This window comes from Pterocles gutturalis, unplaced genomic scaffold (assembly GCF_000699245.1).
Source record: "Pterocles gutturalis isolate BGI_N339 unplaced genomic scaffold, ASM69924v1 scaffold18251, whole genome shotgun sequence".
Classification (NCBI taxonomy): domain Eukaryota; kingdom Metazoa; phylum Chordata; class Aves; order Pterocliformes; family Pteroclidae; genus Pterocles; species Pterocles gutturalis.
This window is the reverse complement of record NW_010103397.1, coordinates 2,775-20,464: the sequence shown is the minus strand read 5'-3', so window position 1 is coordinate 20,464 and position 17,690 is coordinate 2,775. Positions and strand designations below refer to the sequence as shown.

The 17,690-nt window shown below is 42.9% G+C and overlaps 1 protein-coding gene across 1 annotated transcript; it reads left to right on the top strand.

Moving 5' to 3' along the window:
- Positions 1-2,750: 2,750 nt before the first annotated feature.
- On the top strand, positions 2,751-17,020 carry PAH (phenylalanine hydroxylase; the record flags this gene model as incomplete). The annotated part of the gene is made up of 10 exons (XM_010086715.1): positions 2,751-2,839; positions 5,000-5,067; positions 7,882-8,078; positions 8,451-8,586; positions 9,897-9,966; positions 11,496-11,552; positions 12,583-12,678; positions 13,012-13,145; positions 16,141-16,256; positions 16,831-17,020. Coding segments are annotated over 10 exons (1,007 nt in total), but the record flags the coding sequence as incomplete, so codon positions are not given.
- Positions 17,021-17,690: the final 670 nt, after the last annotated feature.

The following is a 17,690-nucleotide window of genomic DNA, read 5'->3' as shown; positions in this document are numbered from 1 at the left end:
CGACTGGTTTAACTCAAAGGGCTGGAGGTGCACGAAGGTTGTTAGCAGCATGGTAAGAAAGTATTTCTGGAGGAACTAGAGAGCTAGCGGTACATCCAGCAAATAAAGTCATTTTGGGAAGATCTTCCTGGGACTGCTGCTGCCATCTAGTGCCTTGTTCAGATCTGGTTTTTAGGGCAAAGCAAAAGGGTATGCAGCTGGGAAAGGAGGGGACCAAAACCTACTGCTGCTGGGCAGGAGAAGGGGTGGCACAGCTGGGAGCTCTGCGGGGCAGGTTGGCTGGGTCTCTGCAGCCCGGGGAACCCGGGACCTCCCCTGGCTGGCAGCCCCTGGCTGCCTGCTTTTCCTGGCCTGCCTGAAACAAATCTGAGGGCTCCCAGCAGGACCATTGGACGGATCCAGGCTGGTGGTGGGACAGCAGGTCAGGGGGAGTGAACGCTCTTGCATGGGGCTGAACTGTGGTCATCCAAAGCGTGCCCTGTAAATCTGCTGTTGTTGTGCTGGCCCCTCTGTGCAGGTGCCGCACAGAAAACCAGCACCACAGGTGCTCTATGTGTTGTTAGGCTCAGCAGAGAGCAAGGCTGAATAGTCCTGGAAACAGAGCGATCCTCTTATCCTGTAGGTGGTCCATGCAGGTCCTGGATGAGCCCCATCAGCAAGGCACTGCAGGGCGCTCATGCAGCAGCTGCTGGCTGGGGATTAGATTCACCTGGCACAAAACCCAAAATCAAATGGGGAGGTATGGCTGAGTGACAGTGCTTCCAGCTGAGCAGAGAGCCACACAGAGGAATGAGCTGTTTTCCAAGCACTGACTGAGCAAGTGACACCCATTTGTGCAAGAAAGTCACTAAATGAACTGCAACATTTTATTGATCAGCTCCTCAAAGACCCTGGGCTTGGACCAGCAGACCTTTGGGTGATATTAGCCTTGGAGTACTGACTTGTACTCAGTGTGGGCAGCATATAGAACATGATTGCAGGGCCTGAGCATGAGGTACATCCTTAGGTGGAGAACTTGTGCCCTTTCCTCAGAAAAGGTGTGATAGAACTGGAAGTGGTGCAGAGAGAAGTGATGAGAGTGCTCAAAGATAGCCCACGGTTTCTGTGCCTGAAATACAAAAGCAAGGTCTCAGCCAGGATGTTGGATGATAGGTGGAGGATCTGCCAGGGAGCTATAAAATCCTAGGTGGCCTGGAGAAGGTGAATAAGGACAAATGATGCCTGTATACAGGAACTAATTAACATCATATGAAATAATAAAGTTTAAAACAAAAAGGAGGGGCTTTTTAATATCGCATGTAAAGAAATGATAGAGGTCAGTCCTGCAGAGTGTCCTGGAGACAGAAATGTACATGTGCTCAAAGAGCAATTAGTGTATTTGTGAAGAGAAGTTAATCAGAGGCTATTAACTTGAGGTATGGCTGTAACGTCTGACTCAGGCAGAAGGGAAGGGAAAGAAAAAAGAAAAGAGGCAGGCAGCTAGGGTCAAAGGGCCAAAAAATGTAAGAAAGGGGCAGCAGAAGGGAAAGCCAGGTAAACAGAATCCAGCAGCCCTGGCACAGATGTGCCCAGCTGCCAGTGGTAACTAGTGGTGTTACCTACATATATGGCTCCCAAAGCGATGATGAGACAAGGCAGGACCCATGGTCCCTCTGCTCCCTCCATCGAGCTTCCCTGTCTCAGTGTTGCAGGGGGCTGGGGTGGCCAGGCCCCATGGTGGTTGACAAGGGGGTCCCTGGTTTGGTATGCAGGTGGATCCTGCTGGAGGAGATGGAAGAGGAGGCTGCAGCCTGGTACAGCCACTGCACGTATGTGCCAGACTTCTCACTGGTGGAGGGACACATGCCAGGGGACTGCCTAGACCTCTGGGTGACTTCACCTGTGCCCACTGCTCCAGGAAGGCGGTCTGACCTGGAATGACTGTTCCATGTACCTCATGAGCTGCAAAGAGCCTTTCCTTGTAGTGCAATTGCCATGAAGACGATTTCCCTCTGCTTTCCCCTATCTGAACACGTCACATCTGGAAAGCCCTGTGATTCTTCTGTGCCCTCCACCTTATGTACTTCTGTAAAGGGAGGGCCACAGGGGCGTTACATGCTGTGTAGTTGATGTGGTCCCATTTCATATCCTGGCTGTGACATAAGAAACGTGTATAGTATGTGAGTTACAAGGCAACAGAGAACCAGGCCCAGAATGTTAGTTAAATTAATTCAATATTGTATGACTGCAGTAGTCATTATATGGTAGTCTGAGGTATTAGGGTGCCATTTATCATTTTATTTCAGCATCCTAGCTTAAGTGAGGCCACCAAGTTTTAGAGAGAGATTTTCAGAGGGTCAAATAGTCCTGTATCCTTCCTGCTGTGAGGTTTCTTGCTGTTTCTTTGAAATGTCTGATTCTAGCTACTGTGAAAGGAAGGATACTCTGGAAAAATTCCTACATTTTGGTAAACCAAGAAACCAGAATAACAAACAGAAAATCATAAACATTACAAGTCAGCTCTGTGCCAAGTGCTAGACATTCCTGATGCTCTGTATTCTTCCAGCAGTGCAAACCAGCCACAAATTCAATACAATTTGCAGGGTTTGCTCTTGCCTCCTACTACAGGCAAAGGTCACTGCTGCCCAAAGAATTTAGCCTCTTGTGTATGTTTCTTTATATTTATGATGAAAAAATGGAAAGACCAGAGGATGGCCCCCAACCAAGTAACAAAGAAGCAAACCAGTCTCTATTTCTTTTCTGTTTTGCAGTGCCATGGTTCCCAAGAAGTATCCAGGAGCTGGACAGGTTTGCCAATCAGATCCTAAGCTATGGAGCAGAACTGGATGCCGACCATCCTGTAAGAAAGAGAGCTTTTTTTTTTTTTTTAACAAGTTTCTAGTTATTGGGACAGATGTTCCTCTCATTTATATTTCCTCTACTTTAAGACAAATCTAGTAAACTAAGTCTCATGTGGTTTAGGACAAGAAGGGTACCACATTTCTGGGGTTAGGATCAGCCCAATACCTGGTATGAAGTAAATCAGACAAAAGGTTGCTTTAATTTGAGCAAATACCAGGAAACCTTAAAATTCATAGTAGTTGTCAGAGCACAGAGCCACCACAGAGGCATCTCTGGTTTTCCCAGGTGGCTCCTGATATGGTGACTTCAGATCCATTTTGTGAATCACTAGCAACAAAAAATTTAGAAGCAGCATATCATAGTCCAGACATAGGAAGACTGTTTTTTTCATCCTTAATCACATACATCTGAGCTTAATGCCTTGTTATATGGTTGTTAAATCTGACATGATTTTTGTATGATGAGACAGAACAAAAGGAAAGGTCTCAGTTTCAAAAAGTTTGTGGTTTAAACGGTGGAGTCAGAAAGTGTTGTTCATGGGCTTAGGTGATTAAAAAAATTATTCAGTGGTTTTTCAGCTCTTCCAGATACAAGAATACTTTCTGCCTCTATCCCCTCTCCAAGCAAACAACAACTTATTTTCATTTGTCAAAACACACTGAGTTCCATGCAGCGCAATAGAAATTGCTGCTATTAGTTTAATTGAGATAGGGTGATTATAGATAAATTACAAGCAGCGCAACAAAAATTGCTGCTATTAGTTTAATTGAGATGGGGTGATTAGTCATTCACTACCTATTGCTTAATTTGAGATGTGTTATGTATCATGTACAATGATTCATGATGTTCAGTGTGGTTACGTGAAAGGCAGAATGAAAGGAGATACACTGAGTCAATGGCCCCCTTGTGTGTCATGTGGGAATAGACCAAGATTGTATTTGAAAAAGGAAACAAACAAAAAAAGATATTAAAAGAAATGAAGCATCTCTGCTCCAGTTCCTAGAATTGGTTAGTGAGCAGTTTATACCTTAAAAAGGAAACCCAGCTGCTGGGGTAAGTAGATGTGACAGCACTTAGAATACAGAAAAAGAGAAATTAAAGGAGCCTGTGTTTTTAGTAGTTAAGTGATATGGGATTTAATCACAAATACTTCTGTGCATTTTTCAGGCCATTAGCTGCCTCTTTTTGACTCACACTCTTAGATTTTCACTCTGCTTCAGCTGTCCCCTATACCTGGTCATGTTTTGTGGCCTCTCAATCCAGTTGTGCCATGCACCACTGAGAGATGCATTCATGAACTGTGGCAGTGCCCAGTGAGTTGTTGATGTTTGCCCTGAAGAAGTATGTCCTAGCTTGGAAAGACATTTATCCACTTTAGGTGGTGAAGACACTCCTATCCCTGAGGAACATTTAGTCTAAATAGCAGGCACACTGGGATAGGTTGTCCTAGATGAAGATTTAGAGATCATATTTCTTATCCCTGGTTTTATTGGTAATTAGCTGTAAAGGTCAAGCTGGTCAAGCTCCCAACCACAAGGTCTATTAGACATTCTCTGTAGTAAATAAATCTCTTCAAATGGTTGAATTTGTAGTGCAGATAGGGCTTTTTTTGGCCTCCTAAGTGCCTACTGTTCTTCTAACAGTTTGAAAATGAGGGCTTTTAAGTGTGATGAAAACCCGCCTAAAAAGTCTGACTGAGTTGATGGGTGTGTTTCTAATATAGTTTAACCCTGCTCCTCTGGACCAGCCCGGCTGAACTAGGAACTGCAACAAGCTTCCTGAGAAACCAGAAGGACATGGTTCTCTGAGTGCTGTTAGTGAGGTGGATTGCTCTCACAGGAGCACCTTGTTGGCACTGCAAAGGAGCATGTTTCCCTTTTTTGTAGCAAGTAGAAATGAGACAATGAAAAGACTTTGGGGGCTAGAGGGGCTGGGGAGCCTGTGGCTGGATGGCTGCTCTGGTGGCCGTGCGGACTGGGAAGGAGCAAAGCCCTGTGCAAGCAGGGCTCAGTGGAGCCAGACAGGGTGAAGGCAGCTTCCCCCACTCACCCTCGGGCACTTCTTGAACTGCACCAGCTATGCCTGAGGTGCTCAGTGAGAGGAAGACTGTTCACCACCTGCACTTCTGTAGGGACTGACCATCACTGTTTCTCTTTAGGGGTTCAAAGATCCTGTGTACCGGGCCCGGAGGAAGGAGTTTGCGGATATTGCCTACAATTATAGACAGTGAGTGCTCAGTGTGTGGGCAGAAAGCAAGCCCACATCTCCTGCCCTGTCCTAGGGCTCTCACCCTACTTGCAATCCCTGTTTTTCCATAAGCATCCTTCTGCTGTTGGCTTTTCTCTGCAATGTGTTTAAATCTTCCTGTTCATGCATTTATCCCCAGACCACAGTAAAAGAAAAGTAAATTGTTCCAGGCACACGTTCAGAAGAGAACATCACCTCCCTGTTCCCCACAACACCCCTGTTCCCTGGCTTTGTTGTCTAATTGAGCAGCAGACTCCATTGCTACTACAAAGACTTGAGCATTGAATAAAGCCGCTTCTGGTATTCTCCCCATTAAACCAGGGCTGGGGGAGGAGTGCCTATCATTAACATTAAAGCAGGAGCTGCATACACTATTAAAATAATGAATAACTTATGGTTCTGATGCTAATCCAGTGCCTCTTACTCTACTTTTATCATGTCTGACCCAGCTGCAGTCGGCAATTTGGGCTCTCATTTCCCAAGAAAAGTGAATGAATAGAGATGATAAATTCAGTTAGAACAGCCTTGCTTGGTTACTTTCAGTGATCAAATCTGGGGGAGATAAGATTTTGTTCCCAGAGCTGCTCACACATTTACATCAGTAGTACTGGTCCTGATTCTTTGCGAGACTGGCAAAAATTGTGATTGCAAAGGATAAGGTAACCTATATTGCACATTTAGGGCTCTACTTTGCTCAGGACTGCAATGAAAAGATATTCCCTGAACCAAAGAGCTAATAATCTAGTCACTAAATGAGAGACAAAATTTGACTGACTGATGGAAAGTGAAAAAAGTCAGGATCCCAGTTTATACCTAGAAAATTTGAATAAAACTTTGTGGCCAGATATGGATGGATCTACTGCCCATTTATAGGCATCCCACAGAATATTTACCTTTCCTGCATAATGGATAGCCGATTCTGGTCTCTAGTTTTCAGGCTTTTGTCAAATTCTATGTAGAAATAAAAAACACGTTAACCACCCCCTCCCCCAAGATTCAAACTGAAACCATCTTAGGAAGGTGAAACCATTAGATTCCAAGATGTAACTAACTAATATTTAGCCTTTTATCCAGATCCTCGGGCGCACTGGAAACAGAGCCTATACAGACCTGGACTTGTGCCCCAAAAACACCTTCCATGTGAAGTTCTTGGCCTTTCCAATAAGGTCTTTCAGTAACAGAGCAATAAGCAGGGTGTGAAAGCCCATGTCTGGGCTTCTGGGGCTTGTGGATAGAAGGCATGTGGGTTTTGTGACTTTGGGCATTGATTCAGGAAGGCCCAGGTGGATCTGTGATGTCCGTGCCCTGGGTGCTATCCCTGCCAGACACGCATTTCATGGTCTACAGTGGGACTGAGAGGTCAAAGGGGTGTCTCCAGCATAGGGGTACAGAGATGCAGAGAACAGGGCAGGATTCCTCCAAATTTTTGGTTTTTGGGACAACCAAAGTTATCAGGCTTCGTGGGAAGTATCTGGAAAGGCAAATGGGCTTAGCTTGCAAAGTCAGCTGCAAAGGTGAAGTGGGTCTGTGATTGTTTGTCTCGTACTCTTCCTCCTGCTATCGATTTCATCCTTTCCTATGTCCCTTCTTTTGGACCTGTTTTGTGCTCTTTCTTCCTGCTATTTCTCTCTCTCCTCTGCCTTTGCTCTTTTGCCTTCTCTCCTGATGAATTTACTGGTTGTTTTTGTCAAATGCTTAATTTCCCTGGCTTCTCTTTTCTTTGCTTTTAGCTTACCTCTTCCCTCTGCCTTCCTTTGCTTCTGGCCCTGTTGATCCCTGATTTTTTTTTAATTGAAATTTGAGAGTTTTAAGCCATAGCTTCCCCCTGTAGCCCTGGAAGGTGACTGAGGATTACTTAGGAGTGCTATAAGATCAACAATTCTCCAGCAATCCTCATAATGCAACGTGATGTCTAAAGCTCCACAGATCAAGGAAGGATGAATACAGAGAGACAGAAAATTATAGTGCTCCAAAGGAGCTGCCCTGAGGCTTAAGGAAAAAATGAGGGAGTGGGAGATGGTGGGGTGTCATCAAGAGTTTAACAATGGGTCTCTGGGCCTTGGAGAGCTCCAGCATTATTCTAGCAGTGATGTTAACCCTATTAAGTTACTTAAAACCCTTTGATTTTTCAAAGCTGCTGGATTCACCTATGGCCCTATCATTATTGCTAAGGAACTGACTGTTCACAGGAGGCCCAACTACATTGCTTGTGATTATCTAATTCCTGCTAGCTTCAACATCAGCTAAGCACATGGAGGCCCGAGGGTGGGATTTGACTCAAAATTACTCATTACAATTATAAAAAGTCAAACTGGCTGGAGCCTGCATCTCTTACAGCGTAAAGCACGTATCAAAATTTTTCTGCCTCTCCAAGAAACAGTTTTCTGGAGCTGATGGTTTTCCTGTTGTAACCAAAACAGTTAATGTAATGTGTGTTAGAGCAAGAAATACAACAGCTGCTCCATATCAAGAAATGCAAATAAACTGAAAGCAACAGCCAGCAAATATTTTTAGAAGAACATCTTGATAAGGCAAATAAACACTAATTTGTTTTCACCACAATAATGAGGAGTTGTCTAAAAACCAGTATCTCAGCTGAGGTCAGTAGAATCTTTCCTAGCTTGTGCCTAGGGGTAAGTGAGGCTCCTTTTGCACCTGCATATCAGACCAAAGGCATCTCCCCTCCTGCACCAGCAGCTCCTGGCCAGCCCTTGTAAAGCTCCTGAGTATGATGCTGGTGGTATGGGACATTTTCTTTGTTGCTCCTGTGGAGGGTATCCATTTTCTTTCCAGTGGCCAACCTATTCCTCGAGTCACCTATACGGAAGAAGAAAAGAAAACATGGGGAACCGTCTTCAGGGAGCTGAAGAGCCTCTATCCAACTCATGCTTGTTATGAACACAACCACGTGTTCCCACTGCTGGAGAAATACTGTGGCTACCAGGAGGACAACATTCCCCAGCTTGAAGATGTTTCTAATTTCTTGCAGTGTAAGTTTGAAGCATATAAAAAAACCAAATCAAATGAAAGGCCTCAGCTGTCAGTGGGGACAGTGCTTCCAGAGGTGGAAAACCAGTCCCTGCTTTATCACAGGCTCCCTGTGGCACTTAGGCACATCACTTAGCCTGTGTCCCAGGTCCCTCTCTAAAACTTCCAGGGGTATGATGGTACAGATGCTCAGATACTGTGATGGTGGTACACATGGGTAGAAAATTTCCTGCTCTTTTACAACTAAACTCTGTTTAACAGAGGGAGAGCAAAGAAAACAAACTTGTTCTACTGTGAGGAGTTTGGATAAGGATAAATCAAGCACATTAGCTTGTTTTAAGATGCTTTTTTTTTTTTTTTTTTTGTCCCCTCAGCCTGCACTGGATTTCGCCTGCGTCCTGTTGCAGGCTTGCTCTCCTCTCGGGATTTTTTGGCTGGGCTGGCATTCCGAGTATTTCACTCTACGCAGTATATTCGCCATGCGTCCAAACCCATGTACACACCAGAGCCGTAAGTACTTTGGCACAGAAAGTGTGTAAAGTTGCAGCAGACTAACAGCAGGGTCAGCCCAACTGATAATAACCATGTGGGACTCTGGGACACTCCTGGGAACAGAGCTAATGGAGAGTGGCCAAACGACTGTTCTCTTCTGAAAACATTTTCATAGGATTTCTAGTCTTTTTAACAAGCTGCATCCTCTTCTCCAAGTTCTTATGGGATTGATCAGACAGTTTTGCTACCGAAGGCATGCTTGTGTGGTGGCTGGGTGGTGAGAGAGCAGTGTACACAGGCATTTAGCTTAGCTATTAGCATCCAAACAGTGGTGTGAAATCTAGTGCAGGAATGACTCAATATGTTCCAAGCAAGCTTCTGTCAGCAAGATAGAGGAAGCCCAGATCATTGTTCCCTTCTCTTTTTTTTTTTTTTTTAGTTTAATATTGTAATGTTTCTCTTTTCCCTGTCCGTTGTCCTTTTCTACTTGCCATTTGTAAAACAAGTTTTCTTCCTCTGGTTCATATTGTTGCAATTCTTTCTCTTATCCCTTACCATTTTTTTGATTCCTACTTCTTCACACAACTTCCTTTTCCTCACCATTTTTTTGTCCCTCATTCTTCTGATTTTCCTCCCTGCTCCTCCTCACCCCATTTTCACTGTGCATGAAGTGAGCCTGAAATATTTTCCACTGATCTTGCCCTCCTGGGAGAATCTTATCCCTCTCCCCTTTCCATCTCACCAAATGACTTCTCTGTCTTTAAAAAATCTAGCAGTCTGTAGGCTAGTTCTTCCCCAAAAATGCCTGTCCAGCTGCAAACTTCAACTTGTGGTGAAAACAGTCCCACCTGAGTAAGGGAGAGCTTTCCTCTCTCAGTGGGAGGGTGTGGGCCTGAACATGGATTGGAGTTGAACTCTTGTGGTGCATATTGACACCATGGTGAATTTTCTTAGTAGCATGAGCTTCATCTAAAGAGATTTATTGTCTTTGAGACTGAGAAGTCTATGTTCCCTTTAGTAGGGTGATTTGTTTCTGGGCTTTCCTGAGCTGGTTGGGCAGTTGAATGGATGGTTTTCTTCCATAAGGAAAAAACAATAATGTGTTATCCTTCCTCTGAGGGATGTATGATGACAAAAGCACTGAAAACCCTAAAATGTGCAAGCCTTTCCATCCCAAGAACAATTTTAGAGCAAAAAGTTTTCCCACGAGTCTTGAGAATTTTTTGCTGGTAGGAGCAATCTGGCTATGTACTGACTCTAGGGCATTCATCCAGCATTGCTGCACTTTTCCTAAACTAAAGTTACTCAGATGTCATGTTTTCCTGCAGTGATATTTGCCATGAGCTGCTAGGACATGTGCCTCTTTTTGCTGATCCCAGTTTTGCTCAGTTTTCCCAGGTAAGATGCTCAGTGGTTTTACATTTTTTGTAATTGAACACACCAGAGACTAGGTAACTCAGAGGATGAACCAAGAGATATGAGGGGTGGGGTATTTATTAGCATATTGTTTAAGACTGGCTGAGCCTGATTTATTTATTGCTTGAAATCTCGACACAAATCATTCAGGTGAACTCATATACCTGAACTCCAAACATCTGTCTTGTGCGAGTTGTTTTTTTACAGGCAAACCCTTTGTGAAACCATCATTTAAAACCTTTTTGTAGATGTTGATCCTTCTGAACAAAGTTAAATGCCTCATGAGTCAGATGAATTATTGTCCCACCCTGCAGTCCAAATGTTAGGGAAAGTGAAGATTTTTTTCTTGTTTTCTGTTGAAGCCACAGAGGAGGTTGAGTAAAGTGGGGAACTGTCCCAGCTGCAAGCATGGGAGAAGGCTGGAGAGGAGCTTTCCTTTTGGTAGTGTTAATGTCTCTGGAAAAGAAGCCAAACCTCAGTGAAGGAGTAAACTCTTGGCTTCATTTTACCAGAAAACATGAAAAGGCAGAAAGAAATTCAGAAAGACAGAAAGATAGACAGACAGAAAGAGAGGAAGGAAGGAAGGAAGGAAGGAAGGAAGGAAGGAAAGAAGGAAGGAAGGAGGATGGAAAAAGGAAAGACAAGAAGAGAAAGAAAAAGAGAGAGACAAAGAAGGATGGAGGACAGAAAGGTGGAATAACAAGGAAGGAAGAAAGGAAGGGAGGGAGGGAGGGCAAATGGACTTGATGGGACACCTGTTCACAAGACAAAAGTCAACTTGAAGTAGTTATTAAGCACTCAGTATTGCCCTCAGGCTCTGCCTTTTTCCCAGAACTGGGGTTTCCTTTGAGATAAGCCCTACTGCACCTTGGCCTATTAGGATTTGACATGGTCATGGCTGCTCCCGTGCTCTTGGGTGGGTGTGTGCAGGGCTCTGATTTTGCCCTGTACAGTCCTTACAAGAGCAAACCAAGAAAGGTACCTGGTTATATACAGTCTTCTGTGGCTGTCTTCTGAATCCAGCTATAGCACGCCTCCCGGGAATGTATCCATTAGCTCTTTCAAATTGTGTCCTGCCATTCAGAAAGAATAACTCATTCAAGGCTCCAGGAAAGCTCCTGCAATCAGAGCCCATCAAAACAATGAGAAATATTTAAGGTGTGCGGGTATGACCAATTTATCTCTTTTTGACTGTATCATTCTCTCGGACATGCATTGTAGACTTGATCAAAAGCCTGTCAAGGCAAGAGGAAAATTTTATTTGACCTCAGTGGGCTTTGTACCAGGCACAAAGGATCATGCCTTGTAAATGACATTTGGACAGGACCCTTTGTTCATTTCTGGAGAGATTTCTGGTTTAAAATTGATGTTGCACGATAGGAACATGTCCTGTAAACATTTGTGTGTGGTAGTAAGCTATGGTAACATTTAAAATGTGAGAAATTACATAAGACAAGACAGGAAGAATGTTTGCAATAAACAGCTTGAAGAATAATGGTTTATTGTTACAGGAAATTGGACTAGCATCTCTGGGAGCTCCAGATGATTTCATCGAGAAACTCGCTACGGTAATTTAATAAATGAGGGTTCAATTTTCCAAAGCACCCTGTGTTGTCTTAATTCTGCTGCCACTGAAGTCACTGATAGAACTCCCATAGAGTTGAATGGGAACAGAGTGAAGTCCATGATTGGAAAACCCCACCCTGAAACAGTTGCATTAAAGGAAAATAACTTTGGCACCCCTTATTCAAAGTGACAGTTGTGATTAAACACAGAAGCCCAGACAAGATTTCCTCCAGCACAAACATATTGGGCAAGAAGAGATTACATGTTACTACATCCCCACAGGAAATTTCAGGAGGTGGCTTCAGTAGCTGTTTTACCTGCGACTATCCCTTCTCTTAGCTTTTTTCCCTGCACCTATCCCTTCTCTCCCCCCCTAGCAGCCAATGTCCTCTGCAGTCAGTGAGCCTCACCTGAATCCTACTCTGAGACTGCTGAGACCCAGAATTGCAAAATTCAAACAAAACCAAGGATATGCCTGTGAGATTAGTGTCTCCAGTGCCAGCTCACCTGGGCAAAGCATTGCACCATCTTTGCTGTTTCTGACAGATGAGCTAATTCTTCTGAGCCAGAGCAGGTATCCCTACAAAATGACAGGCCAAGAAGTCAAGCTAGGCCACACACCATCTTCCTTCAATAGTGCACTAACAGCTCGTTCCCTCTCTTGCTGTTGCAGCTAAACACCCTCTGTGTGAAACAGGACAAAAACTTCTATCAACTAAGGTTCAAACTTCAACTGGGTTGGCCAGCCAAAATTAAATATTATTGCTATAGTTTCATTGTCTCTGCTCTGCTAACAAAAGTAAGCACAGTAAAACACAATGGTGATTCACAGGCACACTGAGCCTACCACTGTGCCCCTTCCAGGTGAAGAATTTTAGTCTGCGGGAACATTTGTTGTATTTATACAGTTGATATTTGACACATAGCAACATTTCAAATAGAAACGTAAGCTCCAAATGTATTCAGATCAATGATGTGCACCTACTCTTCTTGATCAAGGAATCATATGTTTCTGTCTAATTTTCCTGCTAGGTTTATTGGTTTACAGTGGAGTTTGGACTATGTAAGGAAGGCGATTCACTCAAGGCATATGGTGCTGGGCTATTGTCTTCATTTGGGGAGCTGCAGGTGTGTTCTATAAAACAATATTTCAAAGATGTTTGTAATCACTCAAATTTGTCTTCTGAATGTCTTTACATCCTTCTTTTGCTTCACACTTTGTGCATAGAAGTAGCATGAAATGTCGTACTTCATTGAAGAGCTCTGATAATTGTGTCAGTGTATACATACACAGGGGGCTCATACCTGCTTCTTTCCTAGTAAGTGACATTGTCATTGTATTCCACAGGAGCAACTCTTTCCTGTCTGAAACTAGGTGGCATTCAGTAGCTCTATCTTTCTTTCATAGCAAATTCAAGCACTTTTTTAACCAAAATAAATTTATTACGCTTTTTCTTATAGTATTGTTTATCAAATAAGCCTGAGATTCAGCCTCTTGTCCTGGAGAAGACTTCCGTGCAGAAGTACCCTGTTACTGAGTTCCAACCTGTCTACTATGTTGCTGAAAGTTTTAAAGATGCAAAGGAAAAGCTAAGGTAATCCAGTTATTCCATATAAGATCAAATTTCTTGTTAGTTGCTAATATGTTGATCCCATTGTCATAACAGGTCTTGGGTTGACAGTAATGTTTCTAATGACAAGGCATTAGAAAAAGTTGCACAATGCCTGAAGACACAAAGCAGTTGTTGCACTCAAAATCTTGTTGTGGGCAAGAAGGGGAACACACCTTATGCATGAAGCCAACAATTTGTCTAATTAAGAACTTCATCTGTATAACCAAAATGCAACAAAAAATTATTATTAGTCCAACTGCAATGATACTAACACTTAGGGTCAAAGCTAAGTAGTTAATGCAAAACAAGTCTCTTTGACACTACTATAGTTAAAAATTCTTGTACAAAAACTCTCTCAGTATCTATTTCCTCTGAAGTGTTTCTCACCCTTACATTTCCTTTTTTCTTAAGTCAACAGTTTCAGTCTGGTGGTGAGAGGTGGAATTGTCAAGTAATCATCATCTCGAGGTCTTTAGAGCAGGGCTGTGATGTTAATGAATGGAGTTTCTTCCTCTTGTTTGTGAGGAGGTGGATGGTGTTGATGCTTCCTTTCTTCCTCCTCAGCTCAAGGTTTTCCTCAGGGCCATTTTTATGTTTTCTAGCATGCTTTGCATCTTGCTTTCTCTACATTGGTCTGAAAATCTGTGTTACTTCTGACTTTACTATTTATGTTAAATATATTTTTCTTTGTCCCTTTTGTTTCCTCTATTTTTTTTCCTCAGCTCCTAAGTTTGATTTTTTTGTAAATAACTGAGCAGTGGGGAGTTTTTGATAGCCCAAGGACCACCAACATCATGCTATGCTCATGCCTTAAAGGTCTCTGTTGTCAGCCTATTCTGATACTCCTTTATGGTGTGTCATTACTTTAGGGTCTGACTTAGTTCACTATGTACAGCGTAACTACTTGCTATTCCTGCTTGTACCAAAATTATTAATGATAGGCATCACAGCACACAGTTATTCAGAATTAAGCAAAACTAAAACAAATTCGGTAATAGTTACATGGTCATTAGACAATTGCTGTTACAGCTAAACAAAACTCCAAGCAAGCCTAATAACCCCAATCCTGAGGCCTGTGTGGTTAGCTTAATACAGAGCCTCCAGCTTATTACCAGCAGTGTGTTTACAAGACTACAGGGCTACACAGTAAATCTTTCAGTCATCTGTGACTCAAATACAGATTCAGTTCCAGTTCAACATGACTTTGAAATAGTGGTCCGGGTTCAGTTCTGCTTCTTGAAACAGAAGTGGCTCAGACTGTGTTTGGGGTTCAGGTTGGGTTCCTCCTCACAACAATATTTCTATTTCTGTTTAAAAAACCCCCACTGCCGTATTTCTGGATGTTAGCCAAGCCAGTGGAGGTTAGCCTTAGTTCACACTCAACAAATTTTTCACTGTGGAGATGCCACACAGGGACTTGTCCCAGGCCTGCAGTCTCTCCTCTCTCTCTCTCCCATTGACAGATAAACACATACAGATACCCAAGATACTCTGCTGTCCCAGGCTTCTCACCTCCAAAGTCTTCATAGCTACCTCCCCTGCTGCTTCCTCAGTCGTCATAAGCCTGCAGCCTCTCCTTCTGCCCTTTTTTTGGGGTAATACCTGAGAAAGACGTCCTTCTTTTCTGGTTTGTGCTATTAATATCCTGCATGCAGTTTCTATCTTCTCTGTATACTTCTCTAACTGAGTAGCAAGTTCCTTGAGAAAGTGGAATATGCTGCTTTACTGTATACAAATGATCTAGAAGCTTCTTTTATTTGTTTCCATGACCAAATAGAAAACTGGTTAAATTGAAGTAGAGAGCTGGGAGTTGGTCCAGTGCCTGTGTTCATGGCTTGCATCTGGACACGTATATTTGTGTGTAATGGAAGACCTCCCTGAAAAATTATTCTGAGCCTGATCTAAAATATTTCAGCTTAAGGCATTAATCTTCTCATTAGGATCTTATCTTCACCTGAGCTTTAGGAAGACTGCCTTCTAATGTGGATCTCTCCCCTTGTAAAAAATGGACTGATGCTGCTAAAAACTTTCAACCTAGCCAACATAATTTTTTTCGACTGTTACACCTTGTGGCATGCTCATACTGAACTCTGTTTGAGACAATGGCCTTAGCTGATAATAATTAGGACTAAACTGAAGGAGCAACGTGGAAGTGTCATCCGGCATTTTTCACTGTTCTGGACATATGGGATTTACCATGTTGAGTCACAGTCTGTATAGTGGGGCTCCATAATCAACTCCTGTGTGCTTTCCTTCCTCTTTCAGCAATAACTTCAGTAATCCAAAACAGATATATAAGCCAGTATCCTGCTGGGGTCTACAAGGAGCCTGGAACAATAGTTCTGACCATCTCCTCCCATTCAGAGTCCTCCTTTCCACAGTTCTGTGGTTATGCAAATTAATGTTTTCCCAAGATACTAAAATCTTAATGTTTATGACATTGAATTAACTATTTTGCAGCAGGGAAGGCTGTGAGTAAGGGGTGGAAAGAAAGCTGCCATTGGCCATTTCCTATCTTTGCAATGACCTGGAAGCCACTAGCAACCATGCAAGAGGTTAGCCCTCTGGTTACTCTGTGGTATGCCAGAATGGCATACGTAGGTACTTGACAGTACTTTCCCAGAAATTGCAGACTCAGATTAGGATTCTAAGACTTTGCATTACTGAAAGGAAAATTAGGTTTTGAAGTTTGGAAAATCCCAATAGCTACATAGCTGGCCTATACCAGGAGCAGTGTTACCATATCAGTAGCATAATTAGTCCTGCTTGGAAAAAAACGAAGGTGTTAAGGACAAATGCAGATTCAAGCATGTTACAGAATGCTGTAGGTCTCAGACCACTGAGCAGGAATTTCAGTTATTTCCTCTCGCAGATTTTCTTATTCCTCTCATCGACAAACACACACACCAAGAAAAGAGTGAGTTATTGAGAAAATGAGCTTTTAAAGTTTGCATGTGTTTTTGTATTTTTGCCTCAGGAAATTTGCACAAACAATCCCTCGTCCTTTCTCTGTTCGCTACAATCCCTACACCCAGAGGATTGAAGTCTTGGACAATGCAAAGCAGCTGAAGAACTTAGCTGACACTATCAATAGTAAGGAATTACAGATTTCTTACCTTGAATTTTTCAAAACTTGGATCAGAAATAGCAACCACAAAGCACATTTTGTCTGGTTGCATTTAATGCTCTGAGCCTGACCAAGGTCTAGCAGCACACACCTCCTCTATGGTGCAAAAATGGCTGCCTAGTTCTAGCCAAGCTTGACGGTAGTTTGTTACATCTGAAATATCCAGTTTCAGTGGAGGTGCTAGCAAAGGCCAGAGGGCCTTGTGATGTGTGTCTCTAGCTGTTCGCATTAAGGAAGAAAAGGAAAAACTTGGTTTTAATCACATTTCCTTTTGCCATTCTAGCCTTTTTCCTGGTAAGTTTTCCCCCTAACGTTGGCCAGCCTTTTAAGAGCCAGCACCTCTGGTCCTGTGAGCCATCCTCGTATGGCTGATAAAGGCAAAGTGCTGACTCTGCAAGCTGTACTCCAGTAAGACCCTAATAAATGTGCCCAGTCCAGCACTTCTTTGTTTGTTTTGTTGTTTCAAGGAATGGATATAAAGGATAAACACATACAGGAGTGGTAGAAATGGGCTAACTGCTCTGATTATTTATTTTGCAGGTGAGATGGGGATCCTTTGCAATGCCCTCCAGAAGATAAAATGAAGATTCTCTGTAGCTTGCTAATCTCTGGCTTCTGACTAGAAGCTCTCATGTGCAAATGCCACTCTTCATCTAGTCTCAGTGCATTATCTTCCTGTGTATTGCATGATGCTTATGTTATATATCTTAATTAGTACAGATTAGCAGAGGAAGTGACACCTACAGGTGACCCTTGACTCTTTTAGTCTTCAGACACTAATCTATATTTTCTCACTAATGCAAAAAATCACCTTATTTCTGGGAATACGAGGAAAGCCTTCATACCTCTTGTGCCAAAGGTTAACAGGAGATCTCCACCATGCAGAGCTATAGTCTGCTGCAGCTGTAATGTTGCATTACCACTCTGGTCCCAGGGGCAGCATGGTAATGACTAACAGACTAATCCACCTTGCTTTCTTTCAGAGTCATCCTCCCCTCAGTCCATCACATTTGTGCAAGGTTCCCATGGATTTCAAAACTCTATACCTTTCAGGGGGTATACATTTACTGCTTGGCCCTTTGTACCTCTACTTTTACACATATGCACCTCTCTCATGAAATATTTTTTTTTCCTAAGAATGAGATGTCGCCATTGATCCAAAGAACAGATGTTAGTGGAAAACACAGCAAGTATGCTGCAGCCTCATTAACAAAGATTTATTGCCATGTATAAATATAGTGAAAGAATTGAAACAATTCTGCACCATGATACTAACATGATTCAGGAGTCATGTTCCTGTTCGAATATCCAAAGCACTGCTCTTGTATTTAAAGTTTGAAAATCAATGGAGCTTTAATGTAGGCATCCTCCTTTAGGAAGACAGAAACTACAGCTGTTTC